General features: G+C 51.4%; 3 protein-coding genes across 4 annotated transcripts in view; 1 reads left to right on the top strand and 2 right to left on the bottom strand.

The window, feature by feature from the left end:
• Window positions 1-3,766, bottom strand: part of TLN1 (talin 1) — a 31,405-nt gene extending 27,639 nt beyond the window's left edge. The window contains exon 1 of the mRNA XM_052644697.1: window positions 3,583-3,766. The gene's annotated coding sequence lies outside the window, so the exon portion shown is untranslated. The remainder of the gene's footprint in view (window positions 1-3,582) is intronic.
• A 272-nt stretch (window positions 3,767-4,038) lies between these two features.
• On the top strand, window positions 4,039-8,333 carry CREB3 (cAMP responsive element binding protein 3). 2 transcript variants are annotated; one of them, XM_052644700.1, is made up of 9 exons: window positions 4,053-4,425; window positions 4,542-4,689; window positions 4,765-4,832; window positions 4,949-5,038; window positions 6,508-6,614; window positions 6,724-6,792; window positions 7,394-7,478; window positions 7,576-7,660; window positions 7,742-8,333. In XM_052644700.1, exons 1-9 carry the CDS (start codon window positions 4,288-4,290, stop codon window positions 8,056-8,058), a joined length of 1,107 nt encoding a protein of 368 aa, XP_052500660.1. In that variant the 5' UTR covers window positions 4,053-4,287; the 3' UTR covers window positions 8,059-8,333. The 2 variants fall into 2 exon arrangements, with proteins under 2 accessions (XP_052500659.1, XP_052500660.1); XM_052644699.1 differs by having other exon boundaries at window positions 4,039-4,425; window positions 4,542-4,832.
• On the bottom strand, window positions 8,195-19,307 carry GBA2 (glucosylceramidase beta 2). The gene is made up of 17 exons (XM_052644698.1): window positions 18,564-19,307; window positions 14,983-15,074; window positions 14,557-14,672; window positions 12,670-12,888; window positions 12,138-12,377; window positions 11,808-11,910; window positions 11,501-11,654; window positions 11,288-11,413; window positions 10,919-11,091; window positions 10,603-10,707; window positions 10,299-10,406; window positions 10,048-10,199; window positions 9,816-9,922; window positions 9,537-9,679; window positions 9,347-9,462; window positions 9,057-9,248; window positions 8,195-8,782 (listed from the first exon to the last, which is right to left on the bottom strand). Exons 1-17 carry the CDS (start codon window positions 18,890-18,892, stop codon window positions 8,501-8,503), a joined length of 2,757 nt encoding a protein of 918 aa, XP_052500658.1. The 5' UTR covers window positions 18,893-19,307; the 3' UTR covers window positions 8,195-8,500.
• Between the last annotated feature and the right edge of the window lie 53 nt (window positions 19,308-19,360).

Here is a 19,360-nt window from a genome sequence, read left to right on the forward strand (position 1 = left end):
GGAGGGCTGTGGGTGAGACTGACATATCCGGCCTCAGGCTGCGGCAGGCTCATTTAGGGCTGGACTGGGCAGCTGAAGGGCTGGACCTGACCTCCCCCAGCATAACCCTTGCCTACCTCCATCCTGATCCATGCATATTCATTCTCCCTAAATGTACCCCAGCCTATGCATTGAGCTCTTTCTTACAAAGTTACTTATAGTCTCTACATACATACACATTATCTCAAGCAAACAGCCCCTACACAGCTCCATCACAACGTTATCTTCCCATAAAGACTCCACCTCTGTCGTCAAGCACACAACACTCAGCCCCAATGTCTCTCTTGTGGGCTTTCTCCTTCCAGTCTTCCAGTGAGCAGTTCTGAGGGTCTGTTGTGGGGAAGGCCCTGGTTCTCAGTGGCTGGGAACCAAGAAGGGTAAGCACTCACGTCTGCCCTCAGCAGAGTGGATAGCTACATACAGAGTTATAATAGAAGGCAGGATGAGGTAAGAACCAAACAGTACACGCTCATAGGAGAGATCCCTTTCAGGTCAAGCAAAGGGGACTAAAATGTCTCCATGAAAAGTGTCATTTGAAGTTAAGATTTAAACAAAAAAAGATAATAAGAAAAAACAATGATCTATCTTTTATTGACGATATGTCAATTGCTTTGTGTACACAATTTCATTTAATCCTTACAACAACCCTGCAAGGTAGGTGTCGTTATTTCCATTTTTACAGATTAGGAAACTCAGGCTCAAAGAAGTTAAACACTTGCTCAAGGTGCTTGTCCAAAGTCACACAGCTAATAAGTTGTGAAGCCAGGATCCAAACCCAGGTCTTTCTGACTCCAAAGCCCAAGCTCTCTCCACTATTCCAGCCAGCCGGAGATGAGTCAGGGGTGGCATTCCAGGCAGAGAGAATAGCATAAGCAAAGGTGGAAAAGCAGGAAATCACGGAGGAGCATTCAGGGAAGTGAGGAGCAGGCTGGTTGAAGCACAGGGTACCTGCAAGTAAGCAGTGATGGGGAAGTCAAGGTTAGGATGGAAAGGCAGGGGTGGACTCAGGAGCAAGATGCGGGATTTCACCTACAAGAGGGCAACAGGAGGCCAAGGGAGGCGATGATCAGAAAAGGGGCACAACCAGAACTAGACTTCAGGAAACTCACTCTGGCAGCTACCTGGGAGGTTAGTTATAAAGACCCTGCACTGGCACAAGTCGGAGGTAACGAAGCCAGAATTAGAATGGAGAAGAGGATGCCACTCATCAGAAATTTGAAGAGGTAGAACCAACAGGATCTGATGACAAGCTTAACTCAGGAACCAGGGCCCAAAGTGAGGCTGGAAGCCCACAGCCTCCAGTCATCAGCAGGTGCTTCAAAGTGCCTGAATTTAGGTAAGGTACTGGGGAGAGGGGAAAGAAAGGACAGGAGGAGGTAAGAATGCAAACATGAGGCTGCCTTAGGGGAGGCAGTTAGCAGTCAGGTAGGGGCAGAAAGGATGGGCTTAGTGACTATTACCAGACTGGAAATGGGGGAAGAGAAAAATGCAAGGACAAGCTAGGGAAGATAACAGTAGGAAAAATATGGATATAATAAGTTACTGAATCAGCCTGGGGGAAGAGGAAGAACAATTCCGTGAATCCAGGCTAAGACAGGGAATGAGGTCAGAGGCCAGGTCAGGCGGTAGGAGGTTGAGAAGAGATGTGTGGTCAGTGGCTAAATCAGGTTAAATGAGTGGAACAGGGGGACAGGGAAGAGACGCTGGCAGTGTCTAAGTAAAAATGGAGTTTAGGGGGATGGGCTGACGCCAGTGGCTGGGTCAAACTGGGTAGGGGACAGTGTTGTGGTCAGTGGCAGGGTCAGGCTGGGAGTGAAAGGGGGTGTGGTCAGTGGCCTGGTTGGGCGTGGAATCAGCAAGACCCAGTTTCCTCTTTGGGTCTCATTTCCTCTTTTCTGTTGGGGGAGTGGGGGAAGGGGATCTATAACTGGACCAAGAAATTAGGAGGCTTAGAATCAGGGAATGGTATATAGCAGGGACTGTGAGGGCTTGGCAGTAGTGTTGAGCTGGTGGCGGGGTATTTAGCAGATAAACAGGAGATATGTAGGTGAATGAGCAGGTAAATATATGGTGGGAGAGTGCTTTAAAATGATGGGAAAGCTCAGATGTGGATGAGGGTAAATGAAGGTGGGATGTGTGGATTAAGAGGTGGGAAGGGAGGCAGAACTGAGGCTGAGAAGGTAACATGAACCGCATGGGAAAGCTAAAGGCAAGGGAAGTATTCTGTCAGTGGGTATGCCTGAGGGTGTGAAATGCAGGGCCAGGGAGAAGAGTTGGAGAGGAAGGCTTAATTTCAAGAGACTGAGGGAAAATGGAGGTAGTAGGGCTGAACTTTCAGAGAATTAAGCCATCCTCTTCTTGCATGGGAACAGTGTCCTTGGTCTGCTTCCCCCTTAATCACCAGTCCCTTCTCCCCTAGGCAGTCCACCACGATTACTAAGCCCTGTACATGTCCTGGGTCCCTAACTCTTTTCTAACTCCTACCTTGTAAACAACAGGATCCAAGAACCCTCCCCCTCAACTGTGGTGGTCACAGCAAGAGCCTGAGGCTTAGAGAATAGAATTAAGCTGGAATCCCTGATGCCAGCAATTCCAGCTAGCCCAGAACCCTAGCCTGAAATTAGTCTGTCATTTCCCTGGGCCAAAGAAGCCTTCCCCACAAAACAAGGGCATCTACCTACTGCCAGTCTCTTAAATTTCACCGGCCTGAGGTCAACTACCCTGACCTCAACTAGAGCACAGAAAACTGCCTGAAATTTCTAACATTAATGCTGACCATAATTTGTCTCCTGATTCCCAGTACTGGATTTGACAGGCATCCCTGTCCTACCACATACCTGAATCCAATCCCTGATCCCTAATTTTGATCTAATTTTTACCTGTAGCATCAACTCTGGACCTTTAACCCTGAATCTTCATCCCTAAACCTAAAGTTCATTTGTCACTTGATTCCTGATTCACCCCTTTCTTGTTTATCTCCTGTACTGGCTATGCTAACCTTCTCTAATCCCTAAAACTGGACTTCTAACTTAGTTTCTGTTGTTGACCCTTAACCTGAACTCTGACATACGTTAACCTGAACTCTAACGTTGGTCGTTATAGAAAACAAAATAATGCCTTTAATCCAAACTTCACCTACACAAAACGCACCTCACACTAATAAATCTAAATTTTAACCCCAGCTGTACACTCCTAAAGCTAACCTTAACTCCTAAAACCCAACTCCACTTAATCTCCAACTCACCCGTTCCTGCTCACGTACCCGCTATCAGCTAACCTCAAAGCCGATCCCCGCCCTGCGTCACACTGCCACCCACTCCTCACCCTCCCTCAAAACTATCCTAGGCCGAGGACTGCTCCAGGAAAGGCCTGGTTGCCGAAAAACGGCCTATTTAACTCAGAGCACAAGCAGAGATACACCGGACGCGAACCTCTCCGACATGACCCGAAACAGACGCAGAAGTCAGGGGCCCTGCCCGCCCGCCTCCCAGGCCTGGTGTCGCGGCCCCACCCTGAGGCCCCAGTTCGCCCGGTCCGGCCTACCTGCGCAGCCCGGCTCTGTGCCCCGCCCGCCGGCCCGCTAACCCGTTCGTTCTCCCGGTGGCTCTCGGGCTGCGGCCTCGCCCTCCCTTCGACACTCTCGGCCACTTCCGTCCCGGGAACGTCCCCCACCCGCGGGCGGCGCCCTGGGCCCGCGCTCTATGGTCGCGGGCACTGCAGGAAGCTGCTCTGGCCCCAGCTCTCGATGCTCGGGAGCCCGCTGACGACCGGCAGCCCCTCCCCAGCCGGAAGCGAGGGTGCGGTGCAGTCCCGAGGAAGCGCCAGAACTGCGCCCTAGTTCCCTTTTAGGCTCTAATCCTTCCTTTTTCTAGCCCGGGGCGGAGCCGCTTCCTCAGAATGCCCGCCCTCAGGGACTGCGGGGGCGGAAGGCACGTCCCCTCTATTTGCATCGCGCCCTGGACGTGGCGCGTACAGCGGCAGCCTCCGCGTCGGGGTGGGGTGCGGGACTCCAACTCCCGGCATGCCTCGCGGGTAGGTGCGTCACTTGTGTTCTGTTGGAAGTCTAGCGGGGAGTGGAGTCTGGAAGGCGTGTCCCGGTTTCAGAGCCTTCGCCAGCAGCTAGGAGGAAAACGCCGCTGGAGAGCCGATAGGTGGGGCCGACTGACAGTCCGTCGCGGTTACGCCTGGTTGGGGATAGGGTCAGGGTGGCGAGGTGAACTCCTGTGTTTCTGCGCATCTTTTCCATAAATGTCTCATATGGAGCTGGCGTTGGACCCGGGTGACCGTGACCTGCTAGGCTTTCTGCTAGAGGAAAGCGGTGGTTTGGGTGCGGCGCCCGACGAGGCCTTGGCGTCTCCGCCGGATTGGGAGCTGCCACTTTCTGAGGCGAGTTGGGGGGCTCTGAGTCGGGGAGGCGTGAGGCGGGTTTGTGGGCGGGGTGGGGGTGTCCCTGAGGCAGGGGGTGGTGATGGTCAAAGCCTGTTAATTTGAACCCTGTGCAGTCTCTGAGCGATTGGGACGTGGAGGATTTCCTCAGCTGCCTGCCGAGTCCCCCATCATCGTTGAACGTTTTCAGCAGCTCTAACTCCTGTCTTGTCCAGCATGACCACACCTATTCTCTCTCACAAGAGCATGTCTCCATAGATCTAGGTAAGCCTGAAATAAGTGAAGTTTGGGAAAGGAGAGGACTCCGAGGCCTGACTACTCATATTTTCCCTTTTGCAGATAATGAGAGCTATGGAAAAGAGGGGACTCAGATGACTCCACTGTGTGTGGAGGAGCCGGCAGATCAGGTACTTGACCTGATTTATAGGATGGTTATTTCCATATTGCGCGGGTCGGGGCAGTATTCCGCGTTACTTTCTGAAATCCCTTTGCAACTCTGCTGCCCATCTCTCCGGAACCGCAGGAGATTGCTAGGCTGATACTGACTGAGGAGGAGAAAAGGCTGTTGGAGAAGGAGGGGCTTACTTTGCCTGGGATGCTTCCACTCACTAAGGTAAGTCTCCCATTGTGGGGACGGGGGTTGTGAGTTCCAAGTAGGCCAGTTCTGTTAATTTTGTATCAGTAACTTGAAAAAGAATTGAGGTGAGAGATTAGCACATTTTTGAGTAGGAAGCTGGGGCATGTGGTTAGTATACTGCTTGCAAGGACAGATCCTGGTTTGTAGTGCTTTTATAAATTTTGGTGTTCTTTTTAACTTAATTCAAAATTATCAGGGTAATATTAGTAAAGGGATTTGGAAAGTACTGTACAAGCGCGGGGCTCTGATACTTATATTTCACTGGTTTCATGCTAATTTACTTGTAGCTGAATAGTAAATCAAGTATTAGAGTAGTATAACAAGTAGTATAACAATTAAGTAGTATAACAAGAGTAAATGTAAAATTTGGAGTTTCAAGCAATGAGTGGCAGCTTCACATGCACGGTATTGTGATACTATGATGAAATCAATGTCTGTTAACAGAAAGGTTAACAATTTCAATTTCTCAAAAATATAAGTTGAGGCAATCCCCTGGCAATCCAGTGGTTAGGACTCTGTGCTTTCACTGCTCAGGGTCAGGGTGCAATCCTGGTCTGCACCAGGGTGCAATCCCCTGGTCTGGGAACTGAGATCCCACAAGTGCGAGGTGTGGCCAAAAAAAAGTACAAGTTGAGTCAACGGTGTGATATGGCTACTAAGGAAGAGAATGGGGTTTAGAAGCTGTATCATCAGATTTAGTTGTTGTTGTTTGGTCGCTAAGTCGTGTCCAGCTCTTTGCAATTCCATGGACTATGGCCCCCAAACTCCTCTGTCCATGGGATTTCCCAGACAAGAATACTGGAGTACGTTGCAATTTCCTTCTCCAGGGGATCATCCCGACCCAGGGATGGAACCTGTATTTCCTGAGTCGCCTGCATTGTAGGCAGATTCTTTACTGCTGAGGCACTGGGGAAGCCCAGTTGTATCATCAGATACCAGTTATCTAATAGTGTTGCCACTAGAAGGGCAGTAACTATCTTGTTTTCTTTTACATTGGCCAAAAAGCTTCTTAAGTTTTGAGCCTATTATCTTTGACAGATATTAAGAAGATGCAGTCCATCCTGAGAAGAGATAAGATGATGAGTTAAAATTTTTGCCCAGTTTTTTTTTTTAAACTCTGAAGAAATGTCAAGTGCTTTAAAATAGCTGAAGACCTTTGTTCTATTATGGCCCCAGAGATTAGGTGCTAGGTAAGTCCAACAGGTAGAAATAACAGAGGGAGATGTTGGCTCATAAGGAAGGTTTTTTAAAAAAAATTATTATCTAACAAAATTGTTACAATGGTTTGGCTTGTGAGGACAGAAGCATTCAGACAGAAGCAGAGTGCCTATTGGTCAGGGAAATTGTAGAAGGAATCTCTGCTTTGAGAAGATTGAACTCGGTTGCCTTCAAACTGTTTGGTCTAATGTTCCTCTGATGGGATCCCTTTTCCTGTCTTCTCCCAGATGGAGGAACAAGTCCTGAAACGAGTGCGGAGGAAGATTCGAAACAAAAAGTCTGCTCAAGAGAGCCGTAGGAAGAAGAAGGTGTATGTGGGGGGTTTAGAAAGCAGGTATGAAAGGGAGCTGGACTTGGGGGTGGGAGAAACAAGTAATTGGAAGTGTGAGGTTTTTGAAGGGAAGGATACAGGCCATGTCCCCACATCCCTGTTATTCCTCCAGGGTCCTGAAATACACAGCCCAGAATCTGGAGCTACAGAACAAAGTACAGCTCCTGGAGGAACAGAATCTGTAAGCAGCTCTTTCACATCAGGGTTTTCTCATCCCTCCCACTTAATACTGTCTCAGTCTTTCTCCTGCTCCATATTTGATTTGTCACCAGGCATCTCTCACATATGTCTGATGCTTGGTCTTTAGTGGGTCTCTGATTCCATGAAGCTCACAGTAATGGGGAATAAATTCACAAGTATAAGTATCAAGAAGGAAGAGAGGGAGTAAGACCTCATGTGGCAGATGGCATTTGATAGAAGATATGATTCTGGGATGGGGGTGGGGAGCATTCTAGGCAGAGAGGACACAGCCTAGTCCAGTCTGGCTGGAACCCTAAAATAGGTGAGTTGGGCCAGAAGATAGAGAATATAATCCCTGGTGAGGATTGTATACAGAGTTGATCAGGCAGTGGAGAACCACTGAAGGGTTTGCAAAAGAAGTTTAAGTCAGGGCAGAGACGTGTGTGTTTGTGTTCATGAGGTCTGGTATTTTGGTCACAGAAGGGATCACTTGCAAAAAGTAAGAGAGGATCCAGTGCACACATGGAGGGGATGGCCTTAACAGGAGGGTTTTGTTGTATGGCAAGGTGCCAGGCTGGGGGTGCTCACTGTCCCCTCTTCAGGTCCCTTTTGGATCAGCTGAGGAGACTCCAGGCCATGGTGATTCAGACAGCAAACAAAGCCAGCAGCGGCAGCACCTGTGTCTTGGTGAGGATGGTGATGGAAGGAGATATTCTTTTCTCAGGTGGCAGGGAGAGGGGTGCAACGCAGAGCCCTTCTTCCTCTCTTTTCTCCTGTGCTCCAGGTTCTACTGTTCTCCTTCTGTCTCCTCCTCGTACCTGCTATGTACTCCTCGGACACAAGAGGGAGCCTGCCGGCTGAGCACAGAGGTGAGAGCACCTTGAGGATACTACTAAGGAGGGGCTAGGGGAGAGCCCCAGCCTGCCCCTGAACAGGCTTTGTCTCCTCAGTGTTGTCCCGTCAGCTTCGTGCCCTCCCCAGCGAGGACCCCCCACAGCTGGAGCCACCTGCCCTGCAGTCAGAGGTACCAAAGGACAGCTTGGACCATGAGCTCCAGGCTGCTAGCAACTCTTGCTGCCTCTTCCTTCTCATGCCCCAGGCTCCTAGAGCAGAGCCTCCCCTGCAACTGCCACTGCCTGATAGTTTCTCAGAGTGCTCCTGCCCAGAGTCCATTTCTCCCCTGCATGCGAATCTCACAAGAGAGGAAGGATGGCTCCCTATTCCCAGGCCCACATCTGTTATCTTGCAGGGCAGATACTCAGGCTAGATGTGAGGATGTGGGGGCCCTCTGTCAGTGTCTCGTGCCCCCTAGTCTGTGTGTGGAGGAAAGGGAATGGGAGAGGGCTAGCCTCAGGTCCTGTGCCCTGTCAGGAAGCCTGAGGACTCAAACACACCACACTCACTGGTTTTCTGGGTCTTTTATTTGAACCTGTGTATGTCTGTCACCCCATGAAAGGGCCTAGGAGAATCAGATGACCTCCCTGAACACGTCATGCAGTGAGGGGATGGGGTGAAGAAAGAAATAAATAAGTGATTCTGATACATGGTTCACCCTCAACCCCTCTTTACTGGCACGGTGGGTAGGTAGAAGGGAGGGCATGATTGTCCTGGTGGCTCAGGGTTGCAGGAGACTGGGGGTGGGGTGGTGGCAGAGGAAAGGTCAGGCTAAAGGCTGGGCTGTGAGCGCCTCCTTCCACGGTTCACACGACTCACTCTGGGCTCGGGTTTGCCATGGCTTCCTTTGGTCCGTGTTTGGGCCTGGTGCGTAGTCCTGTGCCCCGTTTGGATATTGGCCCAGAGGCCTTTATATGTTGCTGCTGCTGCTGCAGGGCCAGCTGCATGGCCCAGATGCTCAGTGGCCGCATGTAGGCCAGTGAGCGGAACACCCGCCGCTGGCAGTACGCCTCAGGGGTCTGGAAGGCCAGGCCCAGGCGCTCCCACACAGTACGATAGCAGCCTTCAGCTGTCCGGAAGCCCTCCCAAGTCAGGCCCTGTAGGGGAGAGAGGGAAGTCATTACTTGGCAACCCTTGAATAGCTATTTCAGCTGGACAGATGGAGATAATAGGGTCTCTGCCCTCAGGGAGTTCCTGGCTAGTGGGGGAGATAAATTTGGCTCACAGGCAGAAGCCTAAAGACAGGCAATAGAATGAATGCCAAGGAAGAGGGGAGGCTCTCTGGATGGATAAGATGGCATTGAATTAGGTTATTAGGAGTCTGATAGCCAAGGTACAGATGGCGGAGAGCCGGGGAAGGGAGTGAATTACCTCCTGGATCATGGTGGCTGCCAGCCCGTAGACCACGCCCACCCAGACTTCATCAGACTGGACGCTGGATGTGTCAGGGACACCATGGGGCTGCATGCCATTCACGGCCCCCATGGCCCCTCCTGCAAAGGCCTGGACATTGAACTCAAAGATTGTTTGGAGAGCACGGACCACCTGTTGGGTAGGAAACACCTAGAGGGACAGGGAAGAAACACGGTCTTTTATACTTGCTTCCCACCCCCAGGAAAAACCCTTAGTTTTCTCTAGGATTTCTCCTACTAGTCTCTCACCTCACTGTCTCCTTCTCCTAGGCCACTGGCCCTTAGGAACCACTGGCCAGCACACTGGTCAGACATGATGCTATAGGACTGAGGCTGAGAGCTGCAGTCGTAGTTGTAGTAGCGGCCTGGAGAGGGAGGACAAAGTAAGTCTCCTGCCTCCCAGAGCTGCCTTGAGATTCTTTAGGATCCCCCAACTCACCATTCCACAGCAGCCGATCATAGGCTTCCTGGCCCCGGCTAAGGATGGAAGAAAACTTATTCTGGGCCTCCTGTGCCCCACACAGAGCAGCCATCTGGACCATCACAGCCACGGCCGCCAGCCACAGTCCTCCGCAGTAAGCACTGATGAGGGACACAGATTGGGGGAATCAGCCTGGCAGCTCCAGCCACTCTTATACAGTATAATAGGCACACTGAGCCCACAATTCCTTGATGCCCAGTTCCCCACTTTAGGGCCTGGAAATCCCTACCCCCCAACCTGGGGCCTGTGGTGACCCATCCATCATAGGTTTGGTCTGCATAGCCTCCATTCTCGATGAGTCCATCATGGTCCTTGTCAAACTTCATTTCAGACTCCATCACGGCCTAGAGAGGGATCAAGATACTGAAGACCAAGATACTAAGAAAAGACAACAGTAGCCAGCTGGGCTTTCCCCAGACACCCAGAAACATGCCCCTGGTACACAGACCACTGCACACGTGTCCCTTACCAGACACACAGGCCACATGTCCCTCAAGAAACACTGGTCACCCGTCAGGTAATAGTCCCGATAGACCTGCAGCACAAACTTCAGGTTCAGGTCCTTCCAGTCTCCGGTGTCATGGATCTCGTACGCATTGACCCGGAGCCATGGCTCGTCATCTGGGGAGGGGAGGAAATGTGGTCATCTGCACTGCGGGCTCAGGTGGAGGGTGCAGAAATGGAGGGAGCGACGTGCCCTTGTGCTGGAGGGACTTGTACCTGGGTCCCCAACATCATGGGGGATGACGTTCCTCCTCTTCACAGGCGCTGTTACCCCACTCATCAGGAACCGCCGCTGTGTCAGGTCCTCCCTGAGAGTGGCCAGAGCTGGGGGAGCAGATACACAAGGGGGGGTGCGGGGCAGGGAGTGGGTAGGCTTGGGTCGCACACAGAACTGTGTGTGTGACTCGAGGGGAACTGGTGAGCAGGATCCACATATGTCAGTGGAAGAGAAGTCAGGGACCACCAAGGTTCAGGGCTGTGGGGAACTGAGAAGCAGAAGGGGCACAAAAGGGACTCTCACCCATGTCATACTGCAGGCTAAGCTCAAGTTTCGGCCAGAGCATGACGAGGGCGAAGGAAGCATAAAAGTGGACATCGTATGTGTTGTACATGCGGTATTCCTGGCCTGGAGAAATGAAGGAGATAACACGTTGCCAGGATTCCTGTTGCTTCTTCATATTGCCCTACCTAGCCACACCTCTAGAACTGGGGTGTAGGGCACCATCACGCTTCATGTTCTAGCCAGTACCCTGGGATAGCCAAACCCATCCTCCTGCCGTGGAGCAGGGCACTAACTGGCCTCATGGACACAAACCACGCCCCTTGGCAGCTTGTACCTTCAAGGTAGGCAAACCGGCCATACTCCTGCAGGAGGGGGCGGAGCTGACCCATGCTGCCCACCAGCGCCTCTGGCAGGGAGTCTTCAGGAACTTCCAGCCATACTGTGCCCCCGTCAGCCAGGAAGTAGAGTTCATTGAACAGTGCAGATTTGTACCAGGCAGGCAAGGATCTGGAGAGGCAGGAGGAGGTAATGGTCTCATGAGGTGGCACTTCAGGAAAGGAAGGATTCTGGGGTTCAGTGAAGTAGGGGTCCCAAGTGAATCCCAGACCACCTCTGTTGACTTTGGTGGTGGAGAGTGAATCAGGGAGTCTTAGTGAAAGTGTGAGGGTCTGGGAGAAAGGCAAGAAACGGGCTCCACTGGCACCTGTCCTCCAACACTGGGCTCTGCCAAGCCGAGATCTTCTCTTCCCAGTCGGCATAGTGGCTCAGGGCATAGTGGCTGAGGGCGGGTGCTGCATCACCATCTGGGCCAAAGAACCTCGTGTACCGCCTAGGTGGGCAGAAGGGGAGGCATGAGAACATGGGCTCTACTCAGAGCCCCAGCACCATGATCTGTGCACACTCCCATTCCCGTCACCTGTAGTAGACCCGGCCCTTTGCTCCAAACATGATTCTGGGCATGTCCCAAGCCAGTGAGAACTCTAAGCGCTGCCGGCCTCGCGGTGGCAGCTTGCCCGAAACACACACAGCCCCAGCGATGCCCACTCCTTTCTGCGAAGGGGGACTTTTTCCTGAGAGAAGCACAAAATGAGTGAGTACCCACTTTGGCCATCAGAGATCCCTGACATAGGAAGAAGGCCTGTTGGTTACCAGGCCTCCCAGCCCTGCTCTGAAGACAGGGACATTCTCTCTTCCCTCCACCTCCCCGTGAGACCCCCCATCACCAGCGAGGGAGTCCAGCTGTCCATCCAGAAGTAGATCCTGCCACACCTGCTGCCCGGCGCTGTCAGGGTCAAAGGCTGTAAGGTGGGTTACCGTTGTGTCTGCCTGTGAAGGGGTCAAAGACTTTGTGAGGAGAAACTCCATAGGTGTGTGGCTCCTGACTAACTCCCCTCTACATCTTCCCACCTCCAAGTTCCACTGGCTCAAGGGCTATGGTGAGGGTAGGACTCAGGAGCTGAGGAAGTGAAGAGACCACAGTGGTATGGGATTGGGCTCGGGTCAGGCTGACAGCAGGGCTTCAGGGCAGTGCTATAGGGCAGGCACCCCCATACCGAGAGTCGTGCAGCCACAGCCATGGTGTAGGGGTTTGGGGGGGTTGGATGATGCAGCAGCAGCCCCTGAACCGTCTCTCCATCACGCTCCAGACAGAAGGGCTCATTCCACAACCCCCCGGGGGCGTCGTCTTCACCACCAAGTCCATTCCGCATGGAGAACATGATGGACACTTCCAGGGCTTCGTCCCCTTCATTTTCCACATCCCATACAAAGACTCCTACAGGCAGGCTGCTGTCCTGGGAGCAGAAGGTCAGACTCAGAGGGTCCCTGTGTAGCCCTTTGGCCCCACTTCCCAGGATCAGTCCTTGGCACCAAGGAGCTGACTCAGATACCCGCTAATATAGTGTCTTCCACTTGCATCTCCCCACATTGCCTGGCAAGCTGTCTACTAGGAGCCAGAAGACCAATCGGGTGGTGGTCCTAGGAAACCAGCGTGAAGTTCACGCCCCACCCCCTGTCTTGCACACTTCCAGGAGAGAGAGATCCTGGGGAAGGGAGAGCACAGAGGAAACCAAGAGGGAGCCTCACCTGGTAGTCATGGGGCAAGATGGGTGTGATCTGGCGGCAGGTGAGGGTGATGTTCTGGCCAGGAAGCTGATAGACAGTCCAGGCTCTGGGATAGAGGGCGTGGTAGAATGCAAAGTACCCACACAGACCCCAGTTCCAGCTGCGCAGGACACTTGGGCGCTCCACCGACAGGACTTGCTGGTACACCGTCTGTCCTCTCCGGCGCAAACACACTGTGAACTAAACCAAGAAGGCACGTGGGCTGGAATGGGGTAACAGGTATCTCAAATGAGACCCCTTCTCCTCAGAGTAGCTTCTCCCCTGCAGACCCTGCAGTGGTGACCCGCGCCCCACAGCTTAACTCCATCTCCCCCAGGCCTTCCGCCTACACTCAATGAATCACTGCAAATCATGCCTTCTCTATCTTTCTCCCTGCTTGCTCTCCCTTCTCACTGCTCTGGTCTTAACTGCCCTAAGACAGCCCCACACCATCTCTGCCCCACCCCATCTGGATTTCAGACTGATCTTTCTTACAGAGAACTCAAGATACGTTAGTCTGTGTTTATAATATTTCAGTGACTTCTGTGGCCCTCAGGCTAAAATCTAAACTCACCTATCTGGCTTTCAAAGTTTCATTCTTGAGGTGGCCTCTCCCTGCCCATCAGACTCATTACTTGTTCAAGCCCTTATATTCTGGTCGTATCAAATACTGTTCCTTGAGCACAGTACATTTCCTTCTCCATGCTTTTGCATGTGTTTATTCTCCTTTTGGTAAAACCCCTCATGCTTCAAGGCCTAGATCAAATGCCATCTCTCCCCTCAAGCAGTGAGCCATTCTCCTGTGTGTCCCCCTACCCTTCCAGTCCAGCATGTGATAATGTGTTTACGTTCTGACTCCCTGACTGCTCTGGAGGGTACGGGCTGTGAGGGGTTAATATCTCCTCTCTCGGTTCAAAGTACGCCTAATATCTTTAATGTATACATCAAGTATTTTTTTTTTATGTTGTTGGAATAGTAGGTAATGGTTAACATTACAGGCTTATAACCACAGAGAAAACTGGTTCTGAATCCCAGTGCTTCCATTTACCAACCATGTGACCTTGGGCATGGTACTTAGTTGCCTCATGTGTAAAACGGGCATAATAATGGTACTTCCCTTATAGAACTATCTTTACATATTAAATATTATACAAAAAAAGAGTCATGATTCTGGAAGGCATTTGCCTCAGGATACCTCAGGGATGAGCCAGAGAGGAAGCCTGGGGCCTTGGACAGGGCTGGTGAACCTGAACTAGGAAAGGCAGTGTCATTAATAGAATTCAAGGTCTGCTAGTCATTTCTCCTTTGAAGATGAGCTGGAGGCCTCCCTCAGACAGGAAATAGGAACTTGGTGGACAACTCAACATGGGAGGGCACTAGAGAGTGATGATGAAAGGTAGCCCACATGCCTCTGGCAATCAAAGGCCTAGCAGTGACGAAGTGGCTGATGGCTGGCAAATCAGGGCAAGCAGTGGGTGCTCTGTGCATGCATGTTTTCCTGTGCATTTGCAGACTTTTGGTTTGTTTTCCCTTCTGATCTTTCAAGCAGGTTAAGTGATCCCGGAATTGTCTGACTCTCTGTGGCTGGGGACAGGCTCAACCAGTGGAGCTGGGGCAGCAAGGCAGGTAGGAGGCATTTACTAGAGAAATAAAGGGCATAGGGGTACCTTTTTCCTTTCAAGGAACATGAACTCTGAGTGTCTCATTCCTATAGTACACCCCAGCACAGGGCTTGGCACACAGAAAACATCCTGAAAATACTAGATGGAATCATGTACATCTCTAATCGCCACATCCTACACTAGCCAAGAGACCCTTCTTGCCTGGGAAGTATTGTCCGGGACCTCTGCTCTACCTCCTGGCTCTTACTTGGTTAGCGATGACTGTCTGGTGCTGGTACATTCCAGGATTAAGCTGCCAACGACAGAACTGGCCTCTCCAGCCTCTGGTGATAGTGCCTCCCCCAATGCCACCCAAGGGACAACCTAGAGAAAGAATTAGGATGTCAGAGGGGCATGGGAGATGAAAAATAGCCCATTTATCACTTTCTAGACTATAGAGATGGGTTCCCCTAAACCTGGGATGGGGGGTCGGGGGAGAATATCAAATTCACACATTGTGCACTTTAAACTTACACAGTGTTCTATGTTAGTTATATCTCAATAAAGCTGGGGTGGGGGGAAACCCTAGGGAATGGGTCAGTGCAATTTAAAGAAGCTGAAGGCTTCTTTGCCTAGCTCCACGTGGGCCTGGATGCTGCCCTCTCTGACTGAGCAGGGCTGGAGTGAGGCTCACCGTAGATCTGTCTCAGGGGCACAGAGTTGATGAGGTCAATGAAAGGTTTCTTCTTTTCCACCTGGGTCTTCCGGTACCACCACTGCAAGTACCTGAGGAGCAAGGGGTGCTGTGGGTCAGGGCAAGGGGCTGCAATCACCTCTCTCTTTGGACACCCAGCCGTGACTTCCCATGTTTAACTATTCCAAGGACCCATTGCCTTCACTTCCAAACTTCTTCTCTTGACTTTTCTGTAGTTCAAGGTCTTCTCATCTTCCCAGTCACCCCCGGTCATGGCATGGGACTATCTTTGTTTCTCCTCTCTACTGTCCTTAGAAGGAGCTCTCTGATCTTTCCTCACCTCTGACTCCACCACTGGTTTAATTTATTCCAGGAGCTTCTGTCTGAGGTGCTGAAAGGGCCAGTTAGTTTCCTGACTTATAATCATCCCCACCCCATAAACAGGCATAGGCTGCTGCAATAGCTTCCTTCTTTTTTAAAAGATTTTTCTTCTGATTATGAAAGGTTGAAAATCTGGAGAATGCACTAAGTGGAAGGTGAAAAAATTCCCACCCATATACATTTTGGGCCATCTTCTTTTAGGTCTTTTTCTTTTTTTTTTCCTTTTTCTGTCTCTCTTTTTAAGTTCAGCATTTAAACTGTAAGCTTTCTAATTTGTTCTCTTATTATATCCCAGGAAAGCCTTCTAAAAACCCCAATATATCCTGGTCTTATCACAGCTCTGTATCCAATAGGCAAATGATTCTGTTTGGGATTCAAGGCTTTGACCTCTGTCTCAGCCGTGTGTGTGTGTGTGTGTGTGTGTGTGTGTGTGTGTGTGTGTCTGCGTGTGTGTGTCTGTGTCTGTGTCTGTGTGTGTCTGTGCATGTGTGTGTGTCTGTGTGTGTTTCTGTGTGTGTGTGTGTGTGTGTCTGTTTGGGATTCAAGGCTTTGACCTCTGTCTCAGCTGTGTGTGTGTGTGTGTGTGTGTGTGTGTGTGTGTGTGTTAGTCGCTCAGTTGTGTCTGACTCTTTGTGACCCCACGGACTGTAGCTCTTCAGGCACTCTGTCGATGGGATTCTCCAGGCAAGAATAGTGGAGTGGGTTGCCATTTCCTTCTCCAAGGTATCTTCCCACCCAGGCATTGCAGGCAGATCCTTTACCATCTGAGCCACCAGGAAAGCCCCAGCCTAATACTTCTACAGTTTCCATTCAGAGTGGGTCCTCACTAAGCAACCCTTTCCTGCTGGACTCTCTCCCAATTCCACTCTCCTCCCTCGGCAGTTCGTTCATTTATCCCCATTGTTCAAGCACACTGCTTATAGCTATGTAATGGGGTAAGTAACCCTGCTGAATCTATGGGGATACTCTTGCCCTTCCTACCTCAAGGGATGGTTGGAAGGGCACAATAGATAACCTTCTATTGGCACATTTGTGCCCTTCTAAGGTCACAAATGACACAATAGATAGGAAAGCTACAAAGTGGAATATCTATGTCACATATCATCATTACTTGTACGTACACTATCTCAGCTCCCAATCAGACACTGTCCTGTTACTTTAGTGTTCCTCATGTGAGTCTGACATACTTTTCAGTTCCCTGGGGAAAGGGACAGCGACAAAGACTTGTTGCTTATTACCCACAGCTTCAAGCACAGGGCAGGGCACCTGGTCTGCAGTCAACAGATATTTGCTGGGTTTATAAAGAACATATGTACAAACAGTGGAACATAAGAGAAATAAACAAGGACAGGAGCAAGTGAAGGAGAAATATGATTAAAGAACAGGAGGGTACATTCTGGGAGTGAGGGGAGATGGAGGGAAGACGAACAGTGGGAAGGCAGCTCTTCTTTGCCAGTTTAGAGGAAACTGGACTTTGAAACTGGTGGCCAGAAAGGATTGCCAAATGGAGGGAGGGCACAGCTCCGATTAGGGTGGTGAGGGAGAAATGCAAGATGTGAAGGTAGCAGAACAAAGGTGTGTCTAGCACAGAACAAGCACTCAGTACATATTTACTGAATGAATGGATTCGGGCTGAAAGGGAGAGCAACCAAAATTGAGTTCTTACCATTCTGAGGCCAAGAGAACTCTGTCTTACTGGGGCTCCTGATCAGTGTACCCCCAATTCAGCTCCCTCTTAGGGCCTATGTTTCTCTCACACCATTGAGCAGCTGGCTATTCCTGATCTATTTGTCCTTTTCCATGGTTTCAACCTCAACTTAATCATTCAGAATTCTTGTCTCACCCCTGCATTCTCCTCAGTGCAGGACCTCATCTCATCTCAAAACCCCTGTGTCAGTGATCCCCCACCCTGTCCTAGGATGGGGATCTGAGTCCAGGGGGTGAGGACAGCTTCAGGCATCTGTGATTCAGCTTACACTTAGGGATGGAGGGGCTAAGATGCTCATGGACAGGTTCTTGACCTCAGTGTTCCCACCACATGCACCCCAAGGTGCTTCTCTCAGTACCCTGGCCCCAGATCCTGTTTTGACCCAAAGCCTTTTAGGGTCAAAACTAGCCAAGTCAGTTTCAGAAGCAGCCTGGAGGAATTACTGTGCTCTAGTACAGGCCACCCAGAGGAACTGTCAAAGGAGTCAGACACCCAGGCAGCAACAGGCCCTCCCCACTGCCGAGGGCTTGGGTTAGGTCCATGGGCTCTCCACCCCAACCCCACAGCACTGACTGCAGAAGAGAAGGAACCTCTACTTAAGAGGCTGTCAAAGCTAGGTTTCCCATACTTGAAGCCTCCCTCCACAGTTTTGTGTTTACTGTGGCAACTGACTCAGGATGACCTCAGGGTGATGCTTTCTGTCCTCACAGGCACCTGTCTCTGTTACTGGGTCTTGGTCCCAACACTCAGTGAGGATCCGGAGGAGTCCTACAGCCCAGGATAAGCTCTCAGCCTGTCTGCAACCCTTTGCTGGGGCAGGGGACCAGGAAATGCTCTGGAAGATTATAACTAATCTCTAGGAACACCTAAGGGAGGGCCATTCTGGTCAAAGGTCTTCTTTGCTTTTTATATCAGGGGCCATCTATTCCAGAATAGAGTGAATATTACCTTTCATCACCCTCTCCTTAGGGTTGAGAGCAGGCAAGTTCTCAACCACTCCCTGGAGCCAGAGTTTGAGGAAAGAAGCCAAAGGGTGTTGGGACTATAAAATGCTGTGCCTAAGTGAGTGAGGTTCAGTGAATACTCCAGTTGCTTAGGGGGATCTGGAGTTGAGAACCCTCCCCTCCAAGAAGACAACATTGTATCAATACCGAAACAGCCAGAGTATCTTTTCTACCTTGTCACAAAGTATAACTAATCCCAAAGGGCAGTCTTCAGAGGAGAGAGAGCACCTGAGAGGGAGCCTAGATGTGTAAGGCTTACTACAAGGCTCAAATGCCCTTTCTTGCTAAAAAGACAAGTTACTGGAAGGAAGTGGGTTGCAAAGAGACCTGACTTGGTCTCACCCTCCAAAACTATGGGCTTAGATGATGTTGGGTATAGATAGGGGCCACCTGACCAGGACAAGGCACCCTCCTGCTTTCTTACCCTTTCCTGCCTCTGCTGGAACAAAGTGAGGCACAAGGTCCTCTAGGCAATGGGATCGACTCACCTCAAGCCCATGCCCAAGTGCTTTATCAGGTTGCTCAGCGAGATGTCATTGGCATTAAAGGGTTTCCTCTTCTCTGCAAACTCGTGAGCCAGGCAGATGCGCCAGCCAAAGGGAGGCACCTGGTAGCCCTTAGCTTTCCCCTCGTAGGAAGCCATCAGCTGCCCAGAGTCCTCCGCACTGCTGTAACCCTGTTCATGCTGGGGTTGACTGTCCTCAGGGATTGGACAGTCTGTAACCTGCACAGCCTCCGTGCCATTTTCAGGGCAAGAAGCCTGTGGATCCCCTTTGGCACAGCTGGTCTGCTCCGAGGCTGGGACTCCGGTTCCCATATTCCCTGGATCCTCGGTCTCCAGGACCTCGGTGGTTTCAGTTCCCGAGCTTTCTGGTACCAAGTATCTGGCCAGCCAAGCCCAGATGTGGACGTGGATGGTTTTTAGGTGTTGTCTCGGAAAGCGGGCCACTGGGGAAAGCTGAGGCGAGCCGGTGTCTCTGTGCAACCAGGTAGCTGTTGCTGCGGCGGCGGCGGCGACAGCAATAAAGCCGCCACGGTCTCACCCTCGGTTGTCTCTCTGGGACCTGGGCGGGAAGGATCGGGTCTCGACGTCATTGGGCCGCGGTGATTAGCTGGCCCGGCCAAAGGGCGACTGGGCCCGCGGAGAGGGGAGGAGCCCCCTGGGCCGGCCCTCCAGGCACCGCCCCCGGGACCGGCCTGGGAGTTCGCCGCAGCCCAGGCCCCGTCCCCGGGCCGCGGCACCAGGCCCCCCCCCGCGGTGGGCGCCGGGTCCCGCCGGCCGGTG

The sequence above is a fragment of the Budorcas taxicolor genome, chromosome 8 (genome assembly GCF_023091745.1).
Source record: "Budorcas taxicolor isolate Tak-1 chromosome 8, Takin1.1, whole genome shotgun sequence".
Lineage (NCBI taxonomy): Eukaryota > Metazoa > Chordata > Mammalia > Artiodactyla > Bovidae > Budorcas > Budorcas taxicolor.

Bases quoted from the DNA above. Each gene is read 5' to 3' on its own strand.
- CREB3 (XM_052644699.1), top strand. From the start codon at position 4,288: ATGTCTCATATGGAGCTGGCGTTGGACCCGGGTGACCGTGACCTGCTA. The intron at 6,793-7,393 runs GTAAGCAGCTCT...TCCCCTCTTCAG, and splicing joins CTCCTGGAGGAACAGAATCT to GTCCCTTTTGGATCAGCTGA. The intron at 7,479-7,575 runs GTGAGGATGGTG...CCTGTGCTCCAG, and splicing joins GCGGCAGCACCTGTGTCTTG to GTTCTACTGTTCTCCTTCTG.
- GBA2 (XM_052644698.1), bottom strand. From the start codon at position 18,892: ATGGGAACCGGAGTCCCAGCCTCGGAGCAGACCAGCTGTGCCAAAGGG. The intron at 15,075-18,563 runs GTGAGTCGATCC...CTTGCTCCTCAG, and splicing joins CACTTGGGCATGGGCTTGAG to GTACTTGCAGTGGTGGTACC. The intron at 12,378-12,669 runs GTGAGGCTCCCT...TTCTGCTCCCAG, and splicing joins TCTTGCCCCATGACTACCAG to GACAGCAGCCTGCCTGTAGG.